A 21,618-nucleotide genomic window follows, 5' to 3' on the forward strand; every position below is an offset into this window, starting at 1 on the left:
TGATACTCATCTCAAAGATAAAAGGGATCGCTAAGAGGCATGTCATCCTGCTCCCCAGCTGATTGCTATTTCTGGGCCAATCAAGGAAAGGAGCCAGAACAATACTTAGTTAAAAAAATGCAGCATCTCCCCAAGGACTACATACTAAGAGACTGCAGCTCCATTATCAAAATGAGCATATCATTAATGACAATACACATACAGTGTGTTATTTTAATACAACTCGTACACAACAAACAAGCTGTATTTGGGTCATTAGCTGAATTTGTAAAGCAGTATTTCCAAGGGTTAGAAATTCCTTATCGAGATATGAAGTTTATAGGTTGGGAGCGGAGGGGGGGGGGAACAAATATTTCATATGATCCCAAAATACAGTAAATATAAACAACCCTGTGCGGTTTGAAGTATATTGTAGTAGCTAACAGAACAATGGGCTATTCAAACCTAAGTTCCCATTGTAAAGTAAAGCAGAAGTAATTTAAAACAGAAGCACTATTTTGCTAAACATCTATGAGGGATAATGAAAGCAAAATGCCACTGATGTAGTTTATACTATATGTATCACCTTTTAAACTATTACCAGTACAGCTAAAAAAATGCAAATAGGGATTCAAAGCAAATTTTACAAATATTAAAAATAATATAGAAAACCCCATGCTGATTGTGAGGCAAGACTCTGAGGAGAGAGTAACACACGAGACTCAAATATACAAGTCCACTAGCGCTGTTCAGATGCTTCCTGTGGTAGGCTGAGCCTTTCCTAGTGGAGAGAAGGAGATACCTTTGTCTCTAAGCACTGGTGTTAGACGTATGATGTTTACTGTGCTTCCTAATCTCCAATTCACATAACAGCAATAAAGGGAAGAGGACAAGACTAAAACCATGCTAATTAAAACCTGAAGTAATAGGAAAGGGCTGGGAGGGGTTAGCTCTTTACAACCATGCTCTGCCCAGGTCTTTTGCAGCAATCTGTGATTATTAATCTCTAAAAACACTCCTTGCTCAATATTCTACAATCTAGACTTCAGCCAATCTCTTTCAACACGCAGCAAACCTTTTGGTTTAGGTATATTTGACATATCATATGAACTCCAATTATCCATCTTTTTGCAGTTAATCATCTCACAATTACATTTCCTGCACTTATAAGCATCCAGCTGGGAACTGAGTTTTAATCTAGGAAATAAAAAAAAAGGATTCAGGTTTCTAACAAATTACTTCTAATTAACCAGAACCTTTTCTAGTCATTCCAACCTAAAGACGCCTACAGCAAATGAAAGAATTTATTGTTTGCATTCCTAACGATATTTTAAAATTTCATTTCAATTTCCCCAATGAGTAACTTTCAGGAAATTCACTGCACTTACATCTACTTAAATAAACATTCTGTGAAGCAGGAAATGCACAACAATAAAAAAAACCTAGGGGAAGAAAAAGAGAGCTGGCATTACACTGAGTAGAAAAGCTGCTAACTAAAATCATAGAATCACAGAATAGTTAGGGTTGGAAAGAACCTCAAGATCATCAAGTTCCAATCCCCCTGCTATGGGCAGGGACACCTCACACTAAACCATCTCACCCAAGGCTTTGTCCAGCCTGCGCTTGAACACCGCCAGGGATGGAGCATTCACAGCCTCCCTGGGCAGCCCATTCCAGTGCCTCACAACCGTAACAGGAAAGAATTTCCTCCTTATATCCAATCTAAACTTCCCCTGTTCCAGTTTGAACCCGTTACCCCTTGTCCTGTCACTACAGTCTCTAATGAAGAGTCCCTCCCCAGCATCCCTATAGGCCCCCTTCAGATACTGGAAGGCTGCTATGAGGTCTCCATGCAGCCTTCTCTTCTCCAGGCTGAACAGCCCCAACTTTCTCAGCCTGTCTTCATACAGGAGGTGCTCCAGTCCCCTGATCATCCTCGTGGCCCTTCTCTGGACTTGTTCCAACAGTTCCATGTCCTTTTTATGTTGAGGGCACCAGAACTGCACACAGTACTCCAGGTGAGGTCTCACAAGAGCAGAGTAAAGGGGCAGGATCACCTCCTTTGACCTGCTGGTCACGCTCCTTTTGATGCAGCCCAGGATACGGTTGGCTTTCTGGGCTGTGAGCGCACACTGAAGCCGGCTCATGTTCATTTTCTCATCAACCAACACCCCCAAGTCCTTCTCTGCAGGGCTGCTCTGAATCTCTTCTCTGCCCAACTTGTAGCTGTGCCTGGGATTGCTCCGACCCAGATGTAGGACCTTGCACTTGGCCTGGTTAAACTTCATGAGGTTGGCATCAGCCCACCTCACAAGCGTGTCAAGGTCCCTCTGGATGGCATTCCTTCCCTCCAGGGTATCAACCGAACCACACAGCTTGGTGTCATCGGCAAACTTGCTGAGGGCGCACTCAATCCCACTGTCCATGTCAGCGACAAAGATGTTGAACAGGACCGGTTCCAACACCGATGCCTGAGGGACATCACTTGTTACCGGTCTCCAGCTGAACATTGAGCCATTGACCACAACTCTTTGTGTGCAGCCATCCTGCCTGATGTTTAAAGAACCAGAATGCTAATTAATGGCAACTTCCAAAAGTACACTGCAGCTACACTGCCCAGGCCCTGACAGAGCTATCTGGAATATTAAAACTACGTTCCCAAATAACAGTTTAGAAATGAAAGGTATACTTTTTTCCAGAAAAAAAATGGTCAATTCTACTGATAGAAGCAGCAATTTTTAGTCTAGATAAAGGAAGTGGATTACATGAAGCCACCTAATTACATAACTCAGGAAACTAAGTCAATGGTGCTTAAACAGCACATGAAAGAGTTCTGTCCCACAACTTCCAGTGATTTCCCCACGGAAATATTTGGAATAAACCATGCAAAACACGCTTACTGTGCGATTTGGAACTGCTTGGTATCACAGGGAGGTAACATGAGATAAGTATCAAATGTAACAGTTTCATTTACATTAAGTCTTATCAATTTTCTCCAACTGTTTCAGAAAGTCAATGCAACCGTCTGACAGAATATGACTGTTGCAAAGAAAAGTATACCTTTCATGTTCTTTGGACAGTCAAATACCACAGGGTTTTCTGTCAATTATGCAGCATCACAGATGTACATCCCAAATCTGTCCATCTAACTAACAAAAAGAAAACAATATACAGCTGGAAAACACTCTTGAGCACTACCTTTAAGCAATACATAATATATGTCAGTCTAACTGCAGAAATATCTCTGCTCAAAAAGTTGCTGTTCACTAATACACTAGTAAAGTTTCCACAATACAAAACAGGACTGTGCTAATTGGCTGACTGATTCAATAGCAAGTGAAAGTAGTTAATTATTGTAGAAAAAGAGTTATTTTTAATACACCTGAAGCCTTCCAAAACTATTAAATTTTATATGCTTGCACCAACCTCCCACTACCTTGACTTTCATTAACTACTTCTGTAGGCAGCTTGAGAACACCAAAACTGTTGGTACTTTTTTGTTTTCATTGATAACAGAGGTCCAGTTGTGACTGTGGCCATCCTTTAACTCATTTACAACAAGGTAAAAACAACAAAACCACTCATAACTTCCTCTTCCACTACTAAAATTCAGCAATTTGTAATTCCTGAAACAACAGCAACAGCTTTGCTAACTCCAACAGTCCAGCATCACAAAGCAATTAACACAAACCACCCCTTCCCAAACTTCTGCTTAACCTCTCTATCCCACACCCAGAGTATAGCACATTCGATGAGGAAAGGGTAGATTCTCCCTGATGAGATTCATAGCTTGGCTATTATACAGTCAATATTCAATCCACTCCCTCATACTTGGATATTCCAACCTGAGAGTCTTGTGCAATATCATGAAATATGAACCAACACATCTCCAATCTACCAGTGAAATTTCAGTTGTGATAAAGGAAGATCTGCATGAAGCCAAAGCAAGAACATTATGGAAAAGTTCATCTTAGTTGTCAAATTGGTCACCAAAATACAGGGTGAAAAGCCTGGGTGACAGAAAGAGGAGAGCACATAAGTGCAGCAAGTTTTTCTTCTTAAAGCCCCTCACAAGACTAAAATGGGAAATTGAGACACACAGTTCAGACAGGCTACAGATTTCAGTAGGAATTCTGCTCAGGATCAAAATGAGCATTACTATTCTGAAAGCAGTGCAAGATACTTGACATTTCAATATCTGCTCTAAGTCAGCACTATGAAATCCCACCAGAAGTCCTCCACACTGGTACACAGCAGACCCCACTTTGCCAGCCCAAACGCTAGACTGCAGGCAGATGTGCCTAGGTGCATGATAGAAAAACATTACTTGAGTAGTTTGGACCAATTAGTTTTACTACCAAGTTTTACTTGGTCAAAAAGACCAAGGACAAGGAACTTACAGGTCCCTTGGGACATTTGGCAGAGCTGCAAGGCTCCCAAAACAGTCAAGTTCAGGCCAGCATTTTATCAGGGTCCAGCTCAGCAATCACAGCTGGGCAGGACTATGGGAGCTAGAGAGCAGCATCCAATGGCATCTCTGGAGCAGTCAGAAAGGGGTCTCTTGGCAGGCTGGTGAGACTGCTCAGGAATGTTAAGGGCTATTGGTGCCCCCAGGGTCCCGACCATCTCAAACTGCGCATAACTTTTGTTAAGATTTGATACTAACTACAGCTTCACACTTTGCAGAGGATGCAGAAAAAACGTCAAGCAGATAACACACAGTGGATTTACGTCACCACAGAGGAGACCGGGGTCATATCAGAAATATTCTGCATATGAAGCAACCCTGATCGGGGTTAAAGCCAAGGCCATGGTTGTTGTTACAATAAACTGTTCCAATGTTTAAAAATAGTTTTACTGGTTTACTGCCCTTGAGTCACACTTACAAACGCTGAATTATTGGCAAGTCAGGGATGAAGGGGTGATATTGCAGAGATTCACAAGGTACTAGGTGAACATGAAAAATAAAAAGAATTAGAAGAAAAAACACGCTCTCAGCTGTAGTCATTTAAGTCGGAACACCACAGAGAAAAGCTCTTAAGTGCAAATCTTTCTTATTGCAGCGTTACTTTCAGTGGCACATGAAACAGCAATGATAACAGGCTCAAAAAAAAACTTTGAAAATAAAGTTAAAAGATACATGTAACTTAAAACTAACATCTTTTCCTACACAGAAAGGTTAAATTGTGGGGTTGACATTTGCATTTGTTACGTTGTCAACGTTTCCTGCCTATCAGCCTATGTACAAACAATATCTAAAGATGTCATCTACATATTTATACCAAAGGAGTTTATGAACAAGACCTGTCAGTATATTTTAACACCTTTCCAAAACGTCAGCTTTCATCAGGTATAAACACAACATGTTTAATTTATTAGTTTGGTTTTATATAAAAAGTTGACAATCATATGTCACTATAACTATTGATAAGGTAAATAAGGACTACAGGAAAACGTCAAAAAGTTATTAAAATATTTCTCAGCTTCCTGAGTCAAATTGGATTTATTGGCTTTTCTCCATGTGCATCACACATTTTTCTTCATATGGCTATTTTTGAAGTGAAGTGTCCAACAGTGATGGTTAGAGACATATTATAATTCTTGGAGAATCTGAATTCCATTTTGACTGTTTTGGGCAGGGGAAAAGGCTTTGTTTAATGTCAGAAAAAAAAACCAAAACAACAAGCACGAAACCACAAACACAAAAATGTGTTCACCTGTATTTAAAAACACACCAAAGATTTCTTCTGATCTAAAACATACTAAGCCTGCATAAAAGTTAAAATATAAGGCACAAAAAACTTTGAATACAACTCTAAAGTCGAGCAATACATTTGCTTCCACTTTCCACAGAGGGTGCTTGATTCAATTTCCTCAAGATGACTGCTACTATCAAAGGTCCATCTTCATTGTTTATAATGTCAGGAGGACAATCTATTCACGCTGCTTTCTAGATACTTCCCCCCAAGAATGCAACAGAGGGCAACAGAGTCAATCCTGGGTTCAGCTGGCTTAAACCATGACACAGCCCCACCACTACACCGCTAAAACCCTCATCACTGAGTCATTCCAGTCAGATCATAACACTTTGCTCTATAGGGGGAAAAAAAAAACAGAACAAAAATATTTATCTGAATGGAAAGATATTGAATAAATTAGTTCAAACACTCCTGCCAAAGCTAAACCCAGGCCAAATTACAGCCAGTAACAGCATCTCTCCCTCCTGAAAAAGGGCTTTGCTTCATCAAGTCTCACTCTACACCTCAGCATAACACATGGAGAAGAATTTCATTATACCACCAAGCTGATACAAGGACTTGATTCTATGGACATCAAGAAGCGTAGCATGTCACAGCCTCTTCACTACTCTGTAAAACTTACCCTGCCAGGGGTAAGGATAGTGATTTTTTGGAATTCATCAGACATGCTGAACATGCCCTCAAAGACCTGATTTTGATTTCCTATTGCTTAGAATACAAGAATTTTACTAATTCTTGTCACTTTTGCATCAAAATGACAGATTTGGTGAGCATAGATATGGAATATCATAAATATCAGCCATTAATCCTTTGTTGGTATCAGAAATTTAATGTTGATGACTTTGAATGTACATTGGATGTGATGGAAAAGCAGGCTTTGTTTTCTGTTTAAATGAGAAGTAGGTGAAAGAATTGACACATGATCCACCATAAGTGATCTTTACATATTAATCAAACTCATTGTAAAGACAAATCACAAAATTAAAGTAGTCCATATTTACTAATAGCCAGATTTTAGGCTAGAGGAGCATGCTCCGTGGCTCCCTTTGTTTGAAATATAATATGAGTAGAGGAATGGAAATTTCCAAAGGGCCCGAATCTTCCACTAAGGAAGGACAGATCTCAGGAGATAGCCTTGCTCCAAAAGGCTACATTTAACTACATCAGAACAGGTAGCATCTTGGAATTTTTCCACTATTGTTTCTGTAGTGTACGTGATTTCAGGGTTTTTATTGCAGAATAGATTCAGCCCAGTTCTTAGACCTCAAACATCCTCACTTCGACATAGCTCAAAGCTGTCTGAAACCCAAGTCTTTGGTTTAGACCCTTATTTCGATGCTTGGCGCACACCTGAAATGGAGTTTCCAGTTCATCTTCCTGAAAAAACAATCCTATTTAGGCTCACATGCCGTGAGAGGAACTGCATAACTCACTTCAAAATCACAGTACTGCCAATCCAAACACCACCAGTGTATGTTAGGCCCCAGGTGGGAGAAATGTCCTCAGCTAACTCATTTTTTTAAACATACAAATGCCTTGCAAACTGGTCCTACATTATGAGAGAAGGCAAGTTAGCAGGTGACCCTCGGCAAAAGAGTATTTTTAGGTACAAATTAAAACAGAGAAATGTTGTAATTTGTCCCAGAAAGAGAAGCAGAAAAATAAGTGAGAAGGAGGAGGGAGAGGAGCAAATTCGCCTTATGATCATTTAAAACAGATTTATTTTCAAGAAAGATCTCTACAGGGCACAAGTGCTGAGCCACCGATCTGCATTGCTGAATGCTGGACATGGAGCTCATGAATGGAAAAAGGGGACCTTAATAACATGCTTGAAAGTATGTCTCAGAAGAAAGATGCAGCCCAGGTGCCTTCAACTGAAATAAAGATCTAACAGGAGGACAACATGACAGAAGTTGAGAAAAAGACAAAAGGAGCACTAAGGGCTTAAAAAGGCTGGGAAAGCAACTCAGGTTAGCAACCCCTAACTTAATCCTGACCTTTCTCTAACTTTTACCTTGATTTAGTTGACTGAACTAACTTTGTGGGAAGCTTACACGACTGAACCACAGTCTGATTTCTACTGAAGACTGGGCAGAAAAGAGAGGAATTCACATGGTCACTTAGGGGTATTAATAACTTTGAATTACAAAACAATACAAAACCACAGTCATTACAAATCAAACATTTTTTTAATAAAAGACTCCTAGACCTATAGTTAAAACCTCATAACAGCATTATGAGTTTTACTCCCAACCATACTGGACCTACATAAATTGTTCTCAGCCTTTTTTTAAGAATGCTAGAAATAAAAACTGATGAAAACCTGTAGTTTCAAAGACATCTGCCAATGGAACAATTCATAATACTGAAACTAACCTATATTTCTTAAATAACAAACCACAAGAAACACATCAACATAATAACTCAGTTCTTTGCATAGCTCTATTTAGTTAACACTACTGCTAAAGAGCCGTGCTCACAGGTGAGGAACCTTTTTGTGCAAGGCATTACAAATAGGGATCTCTGTGTCAAAAGAGTTGCAGTTACACATCCCAAAATCCAACCATAATAATGGAAAGTTGCTTTTCAACTTTTAAAATAACAACATTTGCTTTAATATTAATGCCATTACTTTCTCCTAACTCAAATATTAAATAACACTTTTTTTCTGGTTGGTGATACATCATAGTAAAGGTTACAATTTGATTTAATAATGGCTCAAAATGGAAAGGAAGGTGCTATCTTAGCAACGCAGGAGCATATTTTAGCTAAGCAAAGACCCACGAAACACAATACGAGCCTTTTCTTTGACTTGCCAGAATTCACATTTGAGTCTTTAGTGAAAAGGTACAAAGTCTGCAATAGCAATTCAGTGCTTTCCAAAAGCCCACCTAACATGCCGACCAGGAGACTAAGTTGACAGACACTACCCTTATTCATTGTAGTCTTAGCTTCCCTGAAAATAAAATAAAATAACATAAAATAAAAACAAAACCCTCAAACCAGAATCACCAAATTAAAAACATGCTAGAAATTTGTGGGGATTCAGAAAGTAAGCACAAATACCACTCAATGGGAATCATGCGGAGCCCACACACATTCCCCAAATTCTTTATACACCAAGTGCCAAATATTTAGCTAGCAAAAACCTTTTTTCATTAAACCCATTCAGAAATGGTTAAACATTACTACAGCAGGAAATACTAATGTGTTCTACTGCTGATCCCAGAAGCCACCTTCAATATTCCTTTTTACTATCTGTTCTTCATATTTCTACTCTTATTTTCATTGATCAGCTCTTTTAGGAATGAAATCTCAGTAGTATTTATTAAATATTGGAAAAGGCTTATTTTCCTAGCCCTGGCACCCTAAAGGCAATTTATAAAAAGCAGATTAAAAGTAAGGGAGGTGCTGCATTTGATCCACTTATTATAAATGTATACAAGCATTAAATTGTCAAACGTACAACTTACAGATCCTTCGCCTTTGCAGGGATTTCCTCCCCAGCTGAGTAAAAACATCAAGTTTAAATAGGCTTTGTGGCAAAGAACCACTTTTTGTTGTGGTTTGTACAGCCGCTTTCAGGGAAGCTGACTGTACTTGGCACTGATTACCAAATGATTGCAGAATACAAATAAAAAGTTACCAAACAAAAGAACAGAGATATTCACACCTTTTTCCATATGCTTCTCATAGTAAAGAACGTTACAAGGAGGGGGAGAATCACTCTAATACACTTCCAGCTCCATGGTTTTGCTTTATATTCCTTCCTTACTAAGACTTAAGCCAGAAACAAGACATCTCCACTGCGGTAAAAGTCCATCTCCTTTTACCTGTGCTAGATAGTTTAAAAAAAAACTTGAAGTTCCTTCAGTGTTTACTACTGGTATGTTAAAAAGAACCAGTTTAGAGCACAAAATAGGAAGGTTTTATCAGGGAAAAACACAGGCTAACACTGCGTGGTTTAGTTATTAAATAGCATCTTAAAATATTTACAACTGGTATATATTAAAGAAATTTAGTATTTTTCAGTACAAATAAAAGTCTACCCACACAAGGAAATAGCACTCTACCCAACACTGAGGACATCTAGATAAAAATCTACTTTGTTCTTGGGTTAGAGTTTGGGAAAGCGGTGGCAACAGAAATACAAATTTCAGTTAAGTTCAAGCATAATTTGCATGAAAAAGATAAAAATAACTGATTGAATGGTCTTCCTTAAGAATCCCTGACACTACCAAATTCATACCAACATGTTCACATGGACTTTTAATCCATTATAGTAGATTTCTTGAGAGAAAAGCCAGAAATTTCATTTAACCAAACTGCTTCTATTTCACTGAATTTCACTATTCCACTTTCGGAAACCTGAGATCATAAAAACTATGAAAAACATGATACGTGGCAACTTCCATTTCTCGTAAAACACATAAAAGTTAACGTGTAACATCACTAAAGGAGCGCTATGGAAAGCATCAGAAAGAAAAAGAGAATACATACTTCATTTTTTCTTCACTTCACTTATCAACAAATCTGGAATATATTTGCATTTCCAGAAATTTTTAACTGGCACAGAAGAATTTTTACTAGGCCAATAACATTACCATAAATTTATAGCCTGTCTCTTACCATTCTATGGCAAAGGTTTTCAGCAAAAAACAAGGTAACTAAAATATTATTTGTACTAGCAGAATGTAATGAATTCTATTATTTGTAAAGCTTGACAGCTGTTTGACAACCAGACACACAATACCTTCAGTTATGCAAAGAGATTTTTTTATGCTCCAATATTTGCCTATGATGCAATCGGAATTTCAACAAGCATTTAATATGTAATGATCATATAAAATTTTCCCCTTGAATTCTGATTGAGAAAATATGAAGATGAAGCACAAACCTCTTGAAGTTGGGTAGAAATAGCTACCTTTAACGGCAGTGCTTACGTTTCAAGTTTCATTTCATGAAAGCAACAGAACCCAGCAAAGGGGCAAAAAAAAAACGCCATTAACCACTCGTTTGCCAAACGAATTTTTGAGACAGGGCAGTGGATCAGTCACCAATAAAAAGTTCACCAGTTACCAGATGGCAACTTCACCATAAAGGAAAGCTATTTTTGACCATGGCAATTAGTCTCCTCATGCTTCAAACGCTAAATTCTATTTTCACATTAATTTTTAAAACTATGTGGCTTTAACTTAAAATAAACTGTACATCAAAAGAATGGAAAATAAACAGCCAGGAACACAATTTGACGAATTGGATTTATTTAGTTTATTTAGCTAAACAGGGTCCATTGGATCTCTTTAATAGGCTGACAGTTGCACTGGGCTGGTTAATAAAACATTCAACACAGTATCTTCAGCCAATATAGAAATGCAAATCCCACCAGAAATATTTTATTCATGAAACAGTAATTTCAGTTACTACCAAAGCAAAAAAAGAAAAAAAGAAACAGGGAAAAAAGGATGGGGGGGGGAAGGAAAGAAAAGGCCTTGCTTTGCAAACAAACAGTGCCATCTAGTGTCACTCCCCGCCAAACAAATCAAGACATCTGAAAAGGGATGTTATGAATCCCCCCAGTGCCAAACGGGTACCTTCTCCCTACGGTTTTGTTTTATCAGTAGCACATGTCTCTTCCTATTTCACAGTCAAACACAAATTATCCTCGCTCTAGCTGGAAAAAAAAAGTATAAAAAAAAAAAGAGTAATAAACACATTAAAGAACTTGGGAGGGCAGCTCTAGTCAGGAAAGCAAGCCTGTTAAAATGATGGGGATTTTTTGCTCAGCTTGTTTGCTTTAAATCTTTACGTTTCTAACTCATGATAGAAACCAAATCAAACTTCTACTTAGATGGCTGCAGGTGAGCGATACAATGGAGAGTGAGACACAGTCTGTTTGGCTTTATTCACCATTGCACCCCACACCCATGTTCCAACTGCAGAACCTTTATAACTGCTGCTATTGAAAGCAGGACAATGACAGCTTGCTTCTTTTTGCATGACAGGTAGAGAAGTATCACTTGACTAAAATAAGAGATCACCAAGGAATTGGGAAACATTAAAGTTTTCCTCCTTCTGCCTCTCAAAAAAACAGCATTCATCTTCCATATATGAGGTCACTTTACTCACTAGCCGGCTAGAAGTAATTTTGAATGGACATTGCTTCCTATAGCATCTGCTGGGAAAAACAGCAAACAGATTTAATTCTACTAGACTGAGAAACAGAAGTTTTAACGTAAGAACAAATTACATGGTAAATAGAGAAATGACAGTTGTCTACCTGGGAAATGCTGATGAGGTCTGGCAAAGACTTTCAGGTGAGAAAGCACATTTAGTGGAAAAGGCAGAGCTCACATCATGCTGAATTTGTTCAACATGTTTTAAAGCTTATTTTACAGAAGTATTTCATTCTGCCATAGACCCCTTTTTCAGCTGCGTTTAATACAGAAACATTCTGTGGGTGAAGGGAGAAAGAAAAAGATAGGAATCCTTGCAGAGCACTGTATGAGTCATTAAGCCTTTCACAAATACTCATCCAGACACAAATACTATCAGACTCACCAAATCACTTCCTGAAAGCACTCTTATTTGTAATCACTCAGCCAAGCCCAGTGCTTCACAAACTGGTTTTTCTTAAAATCATGTGCATCACCTCCACCACAACAACCACAGACTTGCTGAAGGCCAACGATCAGCATGCCACAAAGCTCACCAATCTTATCCCTAGGTGTTAGGGAGCAACATCTCTTGAGAGATACACAGAATTTCCTACAAGTATCAAGGTGAAGTCAGTTGAGAGGAGAATGCAGTTAGGGAATTGTATTTATCGACATTAAAAATTTGCTGCTTGGCTGCTCTTCACACATTGTGTTATGAGAAGTATCTTACTGGTGAAACATGGGAGGATTCCTTGTAAGTGATACTACAGAATTATAAAACCCAGGAGGTAAGGTGTGCTTCACTGGTCTCGCCTCTCAGGATCTCAGTTAAGAAGATCATAACCCCTTAGGTTAATTACAAATTAGGCATGTTAACTCCCATCTATCACACTTTCCTCTAAGGAAAAGCATGTAATCACCAGTAAATTCCATGGTGAAATAAATTTCCTTCCTTCTCCGTAGTTCTACACAAAACTCTAAAAAGAATTCTCAAGATGTAGATAAATTAGGGTAAGTTTTCTACAGAGGATCTAAGTTATACCACCTCCTAGTCTTTCATCAAAAAGTCAATTTAGGCCTTGAATGTTACCAAAAAAAGAACATTCTTTCCTGTATCACTTTTTCCCCATTTAAAATGGCAGTATTATAAAGTCATTGCAAAAATGTCAAACGACTCCACCTTTTTTCAGTACAAACCTGCAAAGGTGGGGACACATGTAAAAACAAACTGAAGACAATGTGGAATTTGACTCTATAGAAAAGAAGTTGTCCTAAGGGTCAACAGCAGCCAAGCAGATCAAATATCGTATCAGCAGTCGTTAGAAAAGGAACAGAGAAAGAAAATCAGCTCCTCTATACAGAGCAGTTTGAGTACAGTGTAGAAGACTGATTATTTATCTCAAGAAGGTAACAGTATCGATAACAATGGCAGAGGGAAGGAACATTTGTTCTCAAAATTCTTTCACAAAATTAGATTATCAAAGTACATGGTGAGATATTTCAAATTCTTTCTCCTGAAACTTAACCAGCTCAATCTTGCACGCAGTTAAAACAAATCCTCCACAGCACAGTTCAAAAGAGCTGCAGCACTCACATAGCAAAACCTAATCCGATTTAAAGAGTTTCACATTTGTCAACAAGATCAGGTTTCCCCTACAGACATGTGTGCCTGCCCATGCAGAGTGCACATGCTTACATGACGTGTACACACAGAGGGTCCCGTTTTTAATAACATCATTGGGATACAACTATGAAGATTTAGACATCTGTCCCATACAACACAGTTTATGATTTTGTAACTATAAAGCAATAATGCTTTGCTTTATAAATCAAAATAATCCAGCAGCAACAGTTCAGCTCAAACTAGAAAGCTAGGGAAGAGTCTGGCTGTAAAGATAACAGGCCACTAACATGTCATTTGATAAATGTCATTCATTGCACTTCTATCCATATAAATATTTGGCTGTGTAGGTGACTGCACCTGAAGTAAGGGGAATAGTATTTGCAAGAAGCAGACAGAATATAAGTGACATAGCTGTGCAGGTGAGCTCCTGGACTCCGGTGGTACTTCAGAGTCACACAAAAGAGCTAACTTTATCAAATGAAATTCCATTGCTTATCTCCATAAATGTTTTAAAAGCTCAACAGCAGCTGCCATTTTAACAATGATTTTAAAAGGAACTTGTAGGAGGTATGAAATGTGAATATCTATCTTCACTACTGACTGAACTGAAGCTATTGTTCAACACCAAAAATGTTTAAATGTTTAGCCAGGTTTTGCACAATCTGTCTACACATGTATGACTTCTCCCCGCCTTTTTTTTAAGTTGAAGGCCAGAATAACCACAATCAGTACCAAGTTTGAGTCTTTAAATGGAATGATTACTGTCTCTTGGATCGATAACAAACATTACTTGCAAAATTTGTCTCAGTGCTGACATGACCGAATAGGAACAGTTCCTATGCCACCTACTTTATTTGATGGCTGGTTTTGGTGTAGAATATACATCCCACTTTGAGCACTGATTGTGTAGTATTCATTTTTTAAATAAGAATATTACTGTGTAATACACTCTTACTGGATTTTTATATTTCCCAATCTATTTGAACCCAGGACAATGCCTCATACTTCACCTGTAAGATTTGCAGGAAAATGCCTGCTTGGTTCCTTTTTCTTTTCTTTTTTTTATGGTGCCCTGACATTAAGCCAGTACATGGAACCCTTGGAGTGAATACAAACACTAGCAGATAATCATACATTTGCTAAGTTTATACAGTTACAGTTTCACATGAACTGGGATAGATTCAGGTCAAAGTGTGTTTATAAAATCTGGAAAGCCTTTTACCATTGCATATCCCCACTGTTTAAAGATCACTGGCTGTTCTAGGTAACAATTACCAAAAAAATGCTTTATCTGAAAACCAATACCTATAGTCCATGTACTTTAAAGACTATAATATAAGGATTTCTCTTCTCAGGACTTACTTCATGCAGGCAGTCACCTTGGACATTCTACATCTGAAGAGTTCAAAACAAAATGTTTACAAGCTTAAACAATATAACAGAAGTGTTCAAGGCCAGGTTGGATAGGGCTTTGATCAACCTTGTCTATTGGAAGATGTCCCTGCCCACGGAACAAGATGATCTTTAAGGTCCCTTCCAACCAAAACCAATATATGATTCTGTGATTCTATGATTGGTGCATTGGTAGGTGTGGGGAAAAGGCCTGCTCATAGGAAGACTGCTTTAAATTTCAGGAACTCTTTCATAGGTGGACCCAAGACCTTAATCAACCCGGAAAGCAGAAGTACATGGTCTGCAACTCCACTTTGAGCCACAAGATAGAGCCATTATCACAGTCTCTGCAACCCAGCAAGCCCGGGGCAGCAGGAGCCCCAGAGCCACCCAGGTTTTGGAATTACACACAGCTCAGGTGCCCCGACCGAAAAGGAAGAGATCCCTCTATAAAAACGCAGTACTAGTACATACTAGTGAAAATAAGATCATAAACCCAAGATCTACATCTACAAGTTAAGAAAGACAGCATTTCACTGTTTTATTCTGTTTCGATATATCACATGCAGTAAGCAAACCTGAAACAGCCTTTTGAGATGTGTATACAGCTTTTCTGCAAAGTATCACTTGATGCTTGCCCTGTGCTTATACTTCTCCCCAGGTATCTGCTCCCCATAGAAGACTGCACAACACTGAGGCAAGCTTCAGAAACTGCTGCTGCCTTAAACTGAGATGCAATCCTTGCTTTGTTACATATCCACAGTGTTATGTTGAGGACTCTTAATGACAAAATTGAGCTACTCTTTTTTTTTGTTAACACCATTACTCTCCAAGAGGGAGGGAAAACCAAAACGGAACAAGGTGGCTTTTTTCTCCTCAGATGTGATTTAACACAATTTAATAGGTTACCAAATATCAGTGTGCAATACAGTGCATGGGGGAGATGTCAGCATACCACACACAGCTCAGGGCTGCAGAGCACTGATAACTAACTGCAGGCATGACTCAGGATAACAAGGATTAGCAGTGAGGGGAAATAAATCTCCTATTCGCAATTTGTTCCTATTAGACTTGAAAGTTAAAGAGGTACAAACCATGTTCATGGAGTAACTTTTCAAAGTGCAGCTCAACCAAGCTTAAATCCATACCTTTTAGACCATACTTCTGGCATAGGAAACTGCATAGAAAAAAACTTACTATACATTCCATTAAGATAGCATAGCATGTAGTAAATAATGTTAAAGTGATAGTATTTTGTCATTATTATACATACTGTCAAGATCAAATAAACTCACCAATTAGATATTACATGTCCCAAATAAACCTTAATGTTGTCTATCCTGCAAGGAAAGAGTGAACAGTCCACATCCTTCATGTTTGCTTCTCCTAACTTTTAAATATGTTGCTGTGCTGCTGTTTTCCATAACTGCTTGGTTAAGCACAAATTTCAAGATGCTGTAAGTCATACAAATAACCACAAGATCAAAACTCATGTTCATTATGATGAATATAAAAGAAAACTACCAGTGCCAGTTCTGCATTCATTTTATGTTCAAAACACCAAACTTAAAGATGTACACTGAGGTATATAATTTTTTAAATTCATTTCACAGAAATGATTTCTTTAAAATGAAACCCACACTTCAAGATGATCGAGAAATGTCCTCTGCTCAATGCACATGCTACTTTACACAGGAAGAAAGGCCAAGCCAAATACCATGGGATCCAGCTGAGATTCCAACTCTATTTATACAGAACACTTAACTTTGCAAGCTCACACCTGCGTGCCTTTTGGAAGAGCCAAGAACTTTGACCAGCAAACCTGTAAACTGATCATAACCCAAAATTGTCAGCATCATTTCCAGTTAAGAATTTCACTCCATCTATAAAAGTGAATTTATTTTAAAAGTACTTTGATCTGCTTTCCATAAAGGTCTGCTAAAGCTCTGTATGCTTTGCTTACAGCCAAACAGGTCACAACTCATTCAGGATAATATTTAGGCAGAACACACAAAAGAACTCTCATTTCAACAAATGTTTTCTACTTCCTACCTTCAATGGCCCTGCAGCTTATAGAGTCAAAATCACATTTCCTTTCCTTCCTCCTCTTCCCTCTTTGAACTCACAACTGAATCACTTTGTTATATAGTTTCCAACAAGTTGCTGTTTGACTGGAGAATAATCAAATAAAATTCCCAAACCCTTAAATATAAACTTAGAAAAATGTTAGTACTTAAAAGCTGGAATTGTGTAGGGAATTTAGTTGTAACTACACCGTTTTCTATATAAACTGAATTTTTTTCACACACTGCTGTCGCCTTCTTTCAGTACTTTGCTCCACCCTTCAGTCCACTTTCTTTCCTTGATCTTCTGCTGAATGCCATCCTTGCTGTTCTGGGTGGTTGGGGTTTTTTTTCCCATTATTATGATCTGTTTCTTCCTCTTTCCGATATTGTTTTTGCTCCGTTGCTCTGAGTGCCAACTCAGGTTCTTTCGACCATGTAACCCCTAGTGCTCTGATGCATTTCTTCCACATCTATAATGTTCTTCCACACATTTCTCCTCTTCTTTAAAGAGGCCAGTTCTGAACTATCCCATTCCTTATCGCCCGGGATAGACAATAGGGAAGTACCAATTTCCCTGCTTGCCTACACAGAGAAATAGGCCAGCAACAACCATAGGATGACAGTGAATTCTCCCACATCTGAGAAGATAAAGAGCATTCACTACTTGTCCAGGAATTGCTCTCTTGGAAGCCACTGTTTAGCCAGCAGGGCCATACGCACTCCCTACAGAGAAATGGCATGAAATTGAGGCGAGTCTTTTTATCCTAACATTCCTTCAACTTCACAAACCTGCAACCGTCTTCTAACTGATACATTTGTGTGCAACTCCTCAACTTGGCAGAAGCACAGAGGAGTGACAGCCAGCTGGATTTTCTGGCTGCAGGTATAAACATTGAATCCCCTCCCCTGAAGGAATAAACTGCTGCCAGCAACCCGAGAAAAATCCACAGTTCTGCAGTGAATGGAAAATACTGCTACTAGTTATTTCTTTCTCACTACCCTGGAGGAACTCAGCTGCTGCCAATTAACACAGCATTTTCCTACACTTTGCAATCCCTTTGAACTTTTTCAGGATTTTACAGGGAACAGTTTTGTCTCTATGTAAATCTATTCCGTGCAAATCCCAGTCACAAAAAAGGACTGATAACTGTAGCAGAAGCCCCTAGACAAAGGAATCTTGTTAGTTTGCATCCATTACTTGAAAAAAAATGTAGTATTTATAACCGATTTGTACAAAAGCCAAGAAGAATCTAAGTGCAATGGAAAAGAAATCACAGAGACTAAGAAATGCAGTGTACATAAGATAAATTACATTCAAAAATTCCACGGATTGGAGATTATATTTTCACATTACTGCCCACATTACCACAAGCTGTCTTAAACAAACCATTATTTCCTATTCAGAGTATACTTACATTACAATTTAAGTACTGATTCAGATGTTCTACCAGTCATTCCTTGAGAAATCGGATTAAAAACTGACTGCTCTGCCCACATCGTGAACACTCACAATGTTGAATGGCACAGAAACAATTCAGATTCAGGCAAATGGACAGAAGGCTAGCAACTTGAATACTGATATGAGACGGCTTCAAAAGGAAAAGTTTCTCTTCCCCAGTTTGGTTTTCATCTGTCCATAAATACAAGATACACGCAGAACTCATCTCTCACAGTAGTCAAAACCAGCCTCTCAGTTGCCTGAATAACTGCACTATTATACTCTAAAAATTCTCATAGATCTTTCTTTATGTAATATGTTAAAAAACTCACGAAGTCTGCTTCAAGTTTTCCCATTTCTTGTTTGTAGCTTCTCATTCGACTGCTGTACATTCCTCGGCTTTGAGGTGGGATCTCTCGAACTTCAAGTTCCATCTGCTCAAGCTAGTAAGTAAAAATGAAGAAGAGACAAGCAAGACGAATTTACCTAAATTGTTCACAAACACTTAGAAATATTCCTTCTTTATCAAGAAATGCTGTTTAGTCCTCAATATATAAACAATGGACTTGATGATCTTAAAGGTCTTTTCCAACCTGGTTAATTCTACAATTCTACAAAATCTTTACACAGCCTTAAGTCAACAAACAAGTGACAGAATTAATATTATTAATGCTGACAAGGTGACTGATTGCAGTCAAATATTTCTGGATTCCAACTCCAAATACGATGAATACATATTATTACAAGAAAACAGTACAACTGAGGTTAAATAGCTTCCTGCAAATAAGCGTAGTTCAGAAGAAAGCCTGCTTCCATCTAGCAGTGTGGTATTAGAAACCCTTGGCTGAAAAAGGCATTTTATTTATATACACATGTGTATACATATATATACACACATATGCATGTGTCAATATGTGTGTGCATATATTTATTTACATGTTTAAAGTTTTATGGACCACCAGCCTCTGTGTTTAACAAATTGATTCTTGTTTATTCAGCAGAACTACAATGCCTGAACTGACTCCCTAAATCTACATCCCAAATCTGTATGTAGGTATATTAAATAGCTGAATTCCAGAATTTAATGACAATACTATTTACAATTTTTTATATAGTCAAATTCATCAAAACCTCAGAGATATATTCTATCTTTCAACAGCATTTGCTATTTATTCTTGCCATGCAGAATACAAAGGGGCCTGAAACACAAGAATATGGCACAGAGGTACAGAAAATCAAATGAAGTTATAAACCAGGACTGAGCTGCCTGCTAATTACCTGCCCACTGGGTCATGGAGCCTCCTCTACATGGTGCTGCCTATTCAGGAATTCTGTTTTGCACAGCTGAAGAATCCCTCACCTGCCTTTTAAAATCTTTCCAACTTACTTAAAAAAGATAAAAGAACACCTCTCCTTGGTGGTTGTAGGCACCTGAAACTATATTTACCCACCTCCTACTGATCTCAGTTGAGCAATATGGCATTGGAACAGAAACGCCTTTCAATTAGGATCCCAAGCTACTGGTTACAGTCTTCACAAGGGACAGCTACAGTTTATTCCTATGTAATCACTTGCTTACACTTTGAAATTTCATCCTCATATCATAAGGAAAGCATCTGAATTTAATCAATGGAATTACCAGATACTCAAAATTCATTCCGCCTGATCTATTCTGATTACACAAAATGATATTCAATAATAAACTGTAAAGCAGGCTTTAATTAAATAGTCAGTAATGAATTGAAACATACAAAGCAGTTTCTAGTTTTACTCGGTTCTTTCGCTCAGGCTTAACTTTCCAAAGGAGTATTATAAATTAAACCAATAGCTGGAATTAATTACTTCTTTCTTATCAATTTTATCGCAACATATTTGATCTCAAATGTTCTATAAACATACAAAACATTCCTCATAGATATATAATTATATCTGCAAGATGGGGATATTTTAATGAAGCCTCAATTCTTATCTACCACATAAAAATGAAACTATCTCCCAGTGAATACAGAAATTGCAGCACATTATATGAAACCCAAAAAGCTCATTCTAAAGAGTCAGCATCAGAGAGTGCAATATCCAAGAAATGATGATGAAGCATGCTTATTTAGGCCAAACAACAGCCATCATTTAATCTCATTCCATCATGAGATTAAATGGGTATATTTTGTGGCTGGGCTGATACATTTCCACATGAAGTGGAAATTTTTCCACATGCAGAGGATAGTGCTCCAAGCAGGTGTGAACCTAAATGCAACCTAATTGCATGCATCTTCACTTTCAGGACTTACATTACTGATCATAAAATCTTTTTTTTTTTTTTTTAATATACAAGCAAGAACAGCACTAAATCCTATTTAAAGCTAAAAATAACCTGGCACTTAAACCTCAAAACATCTGCAGAAGCTCAACTTTTCTTCTGAAAACCTACAAGCTCAAACTTCTGTTATCGCTTATGTTCAAACTTGCCACCTATGCTGGTTTTGGCTGGGATAAGAGTTAATTTTCTCCATAGTAGCTGGTGTGGGGCTGTGTCTTGGATTTGTGCTGAAAACTGTTGATAAGTCAGGCATGTTTTCACTATTGCTGAGCAGTGCTTACACAGAGTGAAGGTTTTTTCTGCTCCTCACCTCGCCAGTAAGCAGGCTGGGGGTACACAAGAACCTGGGAGGGGGACAACTGACCCCAACTGAACCAAGGGATATCCCACACTATATGGCATCATGGTCAGCATGTAAGCTGAGGGAAGAAAAAAGGGGGAATATTTGGAGTGATGGTGTTTATCTTCCCAAGTTAACTGTTATGTGTGATGGAGACCTGCTGTCCTGGAGATGGCTGAACACCTACCTTAGATGGGAAGTGGTGAACTACTTCCTTGTTTTGCTTTGCTTGTGCACATGGCTTCTGCTTTTTCCTATTAAACTGTCTTTACCTCAACCCATGGGTTTTCCCAATTTTACTCTTCCGATTCTCTCCGCCATCTCACTGGTGAGGGAGTAAGCAAGTGGCTGAGCAGGGCTTAGCTGCCAGCTGGGGGTTAAACCACACCACCATCACTGTGGTGAAGCTGAGCATTCTGGTACCTAACTCTTGATCAGATTCATAAACCAGGCCAATCCTTGAGGTTCCTCAGGGGTTTAACCTAGTAGGCTTGTTCCTAACAACACTCAATATGCTCCAAGCACCAAATACAGCATAAAGCACA

The 21,618-nt window shown here is 38.4% G+C and overlaps 2 protein-coding genes across 5 annotated transcripts in view; both read right to left on the reverse strand.

The window, feature by feature from the left end:
- The window catches only part of TECTB (tectorin beta), a 391,734-nt gene that overhangs the window by 273,861 nt on the left and 96,255 nt on the right, over nucleotides 1–21,618 (reverse strand). The window lies entirely within an intron of this gene.
- The window catches only part of VTI1A (vesicle transport through interaction with t-SNAREs 1A), a 268,985-nt gene that overhangs the window by 236,579 nt on the left and 10,788 nt on the right, over nucleotides 1–21,618 (reverse strand). For all 4 annotated transcript variants that reach the window (XM_061458757.1, XM_061458759.1, XM_061458756.1 and 1 more), the window contains exon 3: nucleotides 18,749–18,859. In XM_061458757.1, coding sequence (XP_061314741.1) covers nucleotides 18,749–18,859 — 111 coding nt within the window. The remainder of the gene's footprint in view (nucleotides 1–18,748; nucleotides 18,860–21,618) is intronic.

This window comes from Pezoporus flaviventris, unplaced genomic scaffold (assembly GCF_033815535.1).
Source record: "Pezoporus flaviventris isolate CSIRO_AGI_PZ_B2104156 unplaced genomic scaffold, CSIRO_AGI_Pfla_v1 ptg000029l, whole genome shotgun sequence".
Lineage (NCBI taxonomy): Eukaryota > Metazoa > Chordata > Aves > Psittaciformes > Psittacidae > Pezoporus > Pezoporus flaviventris.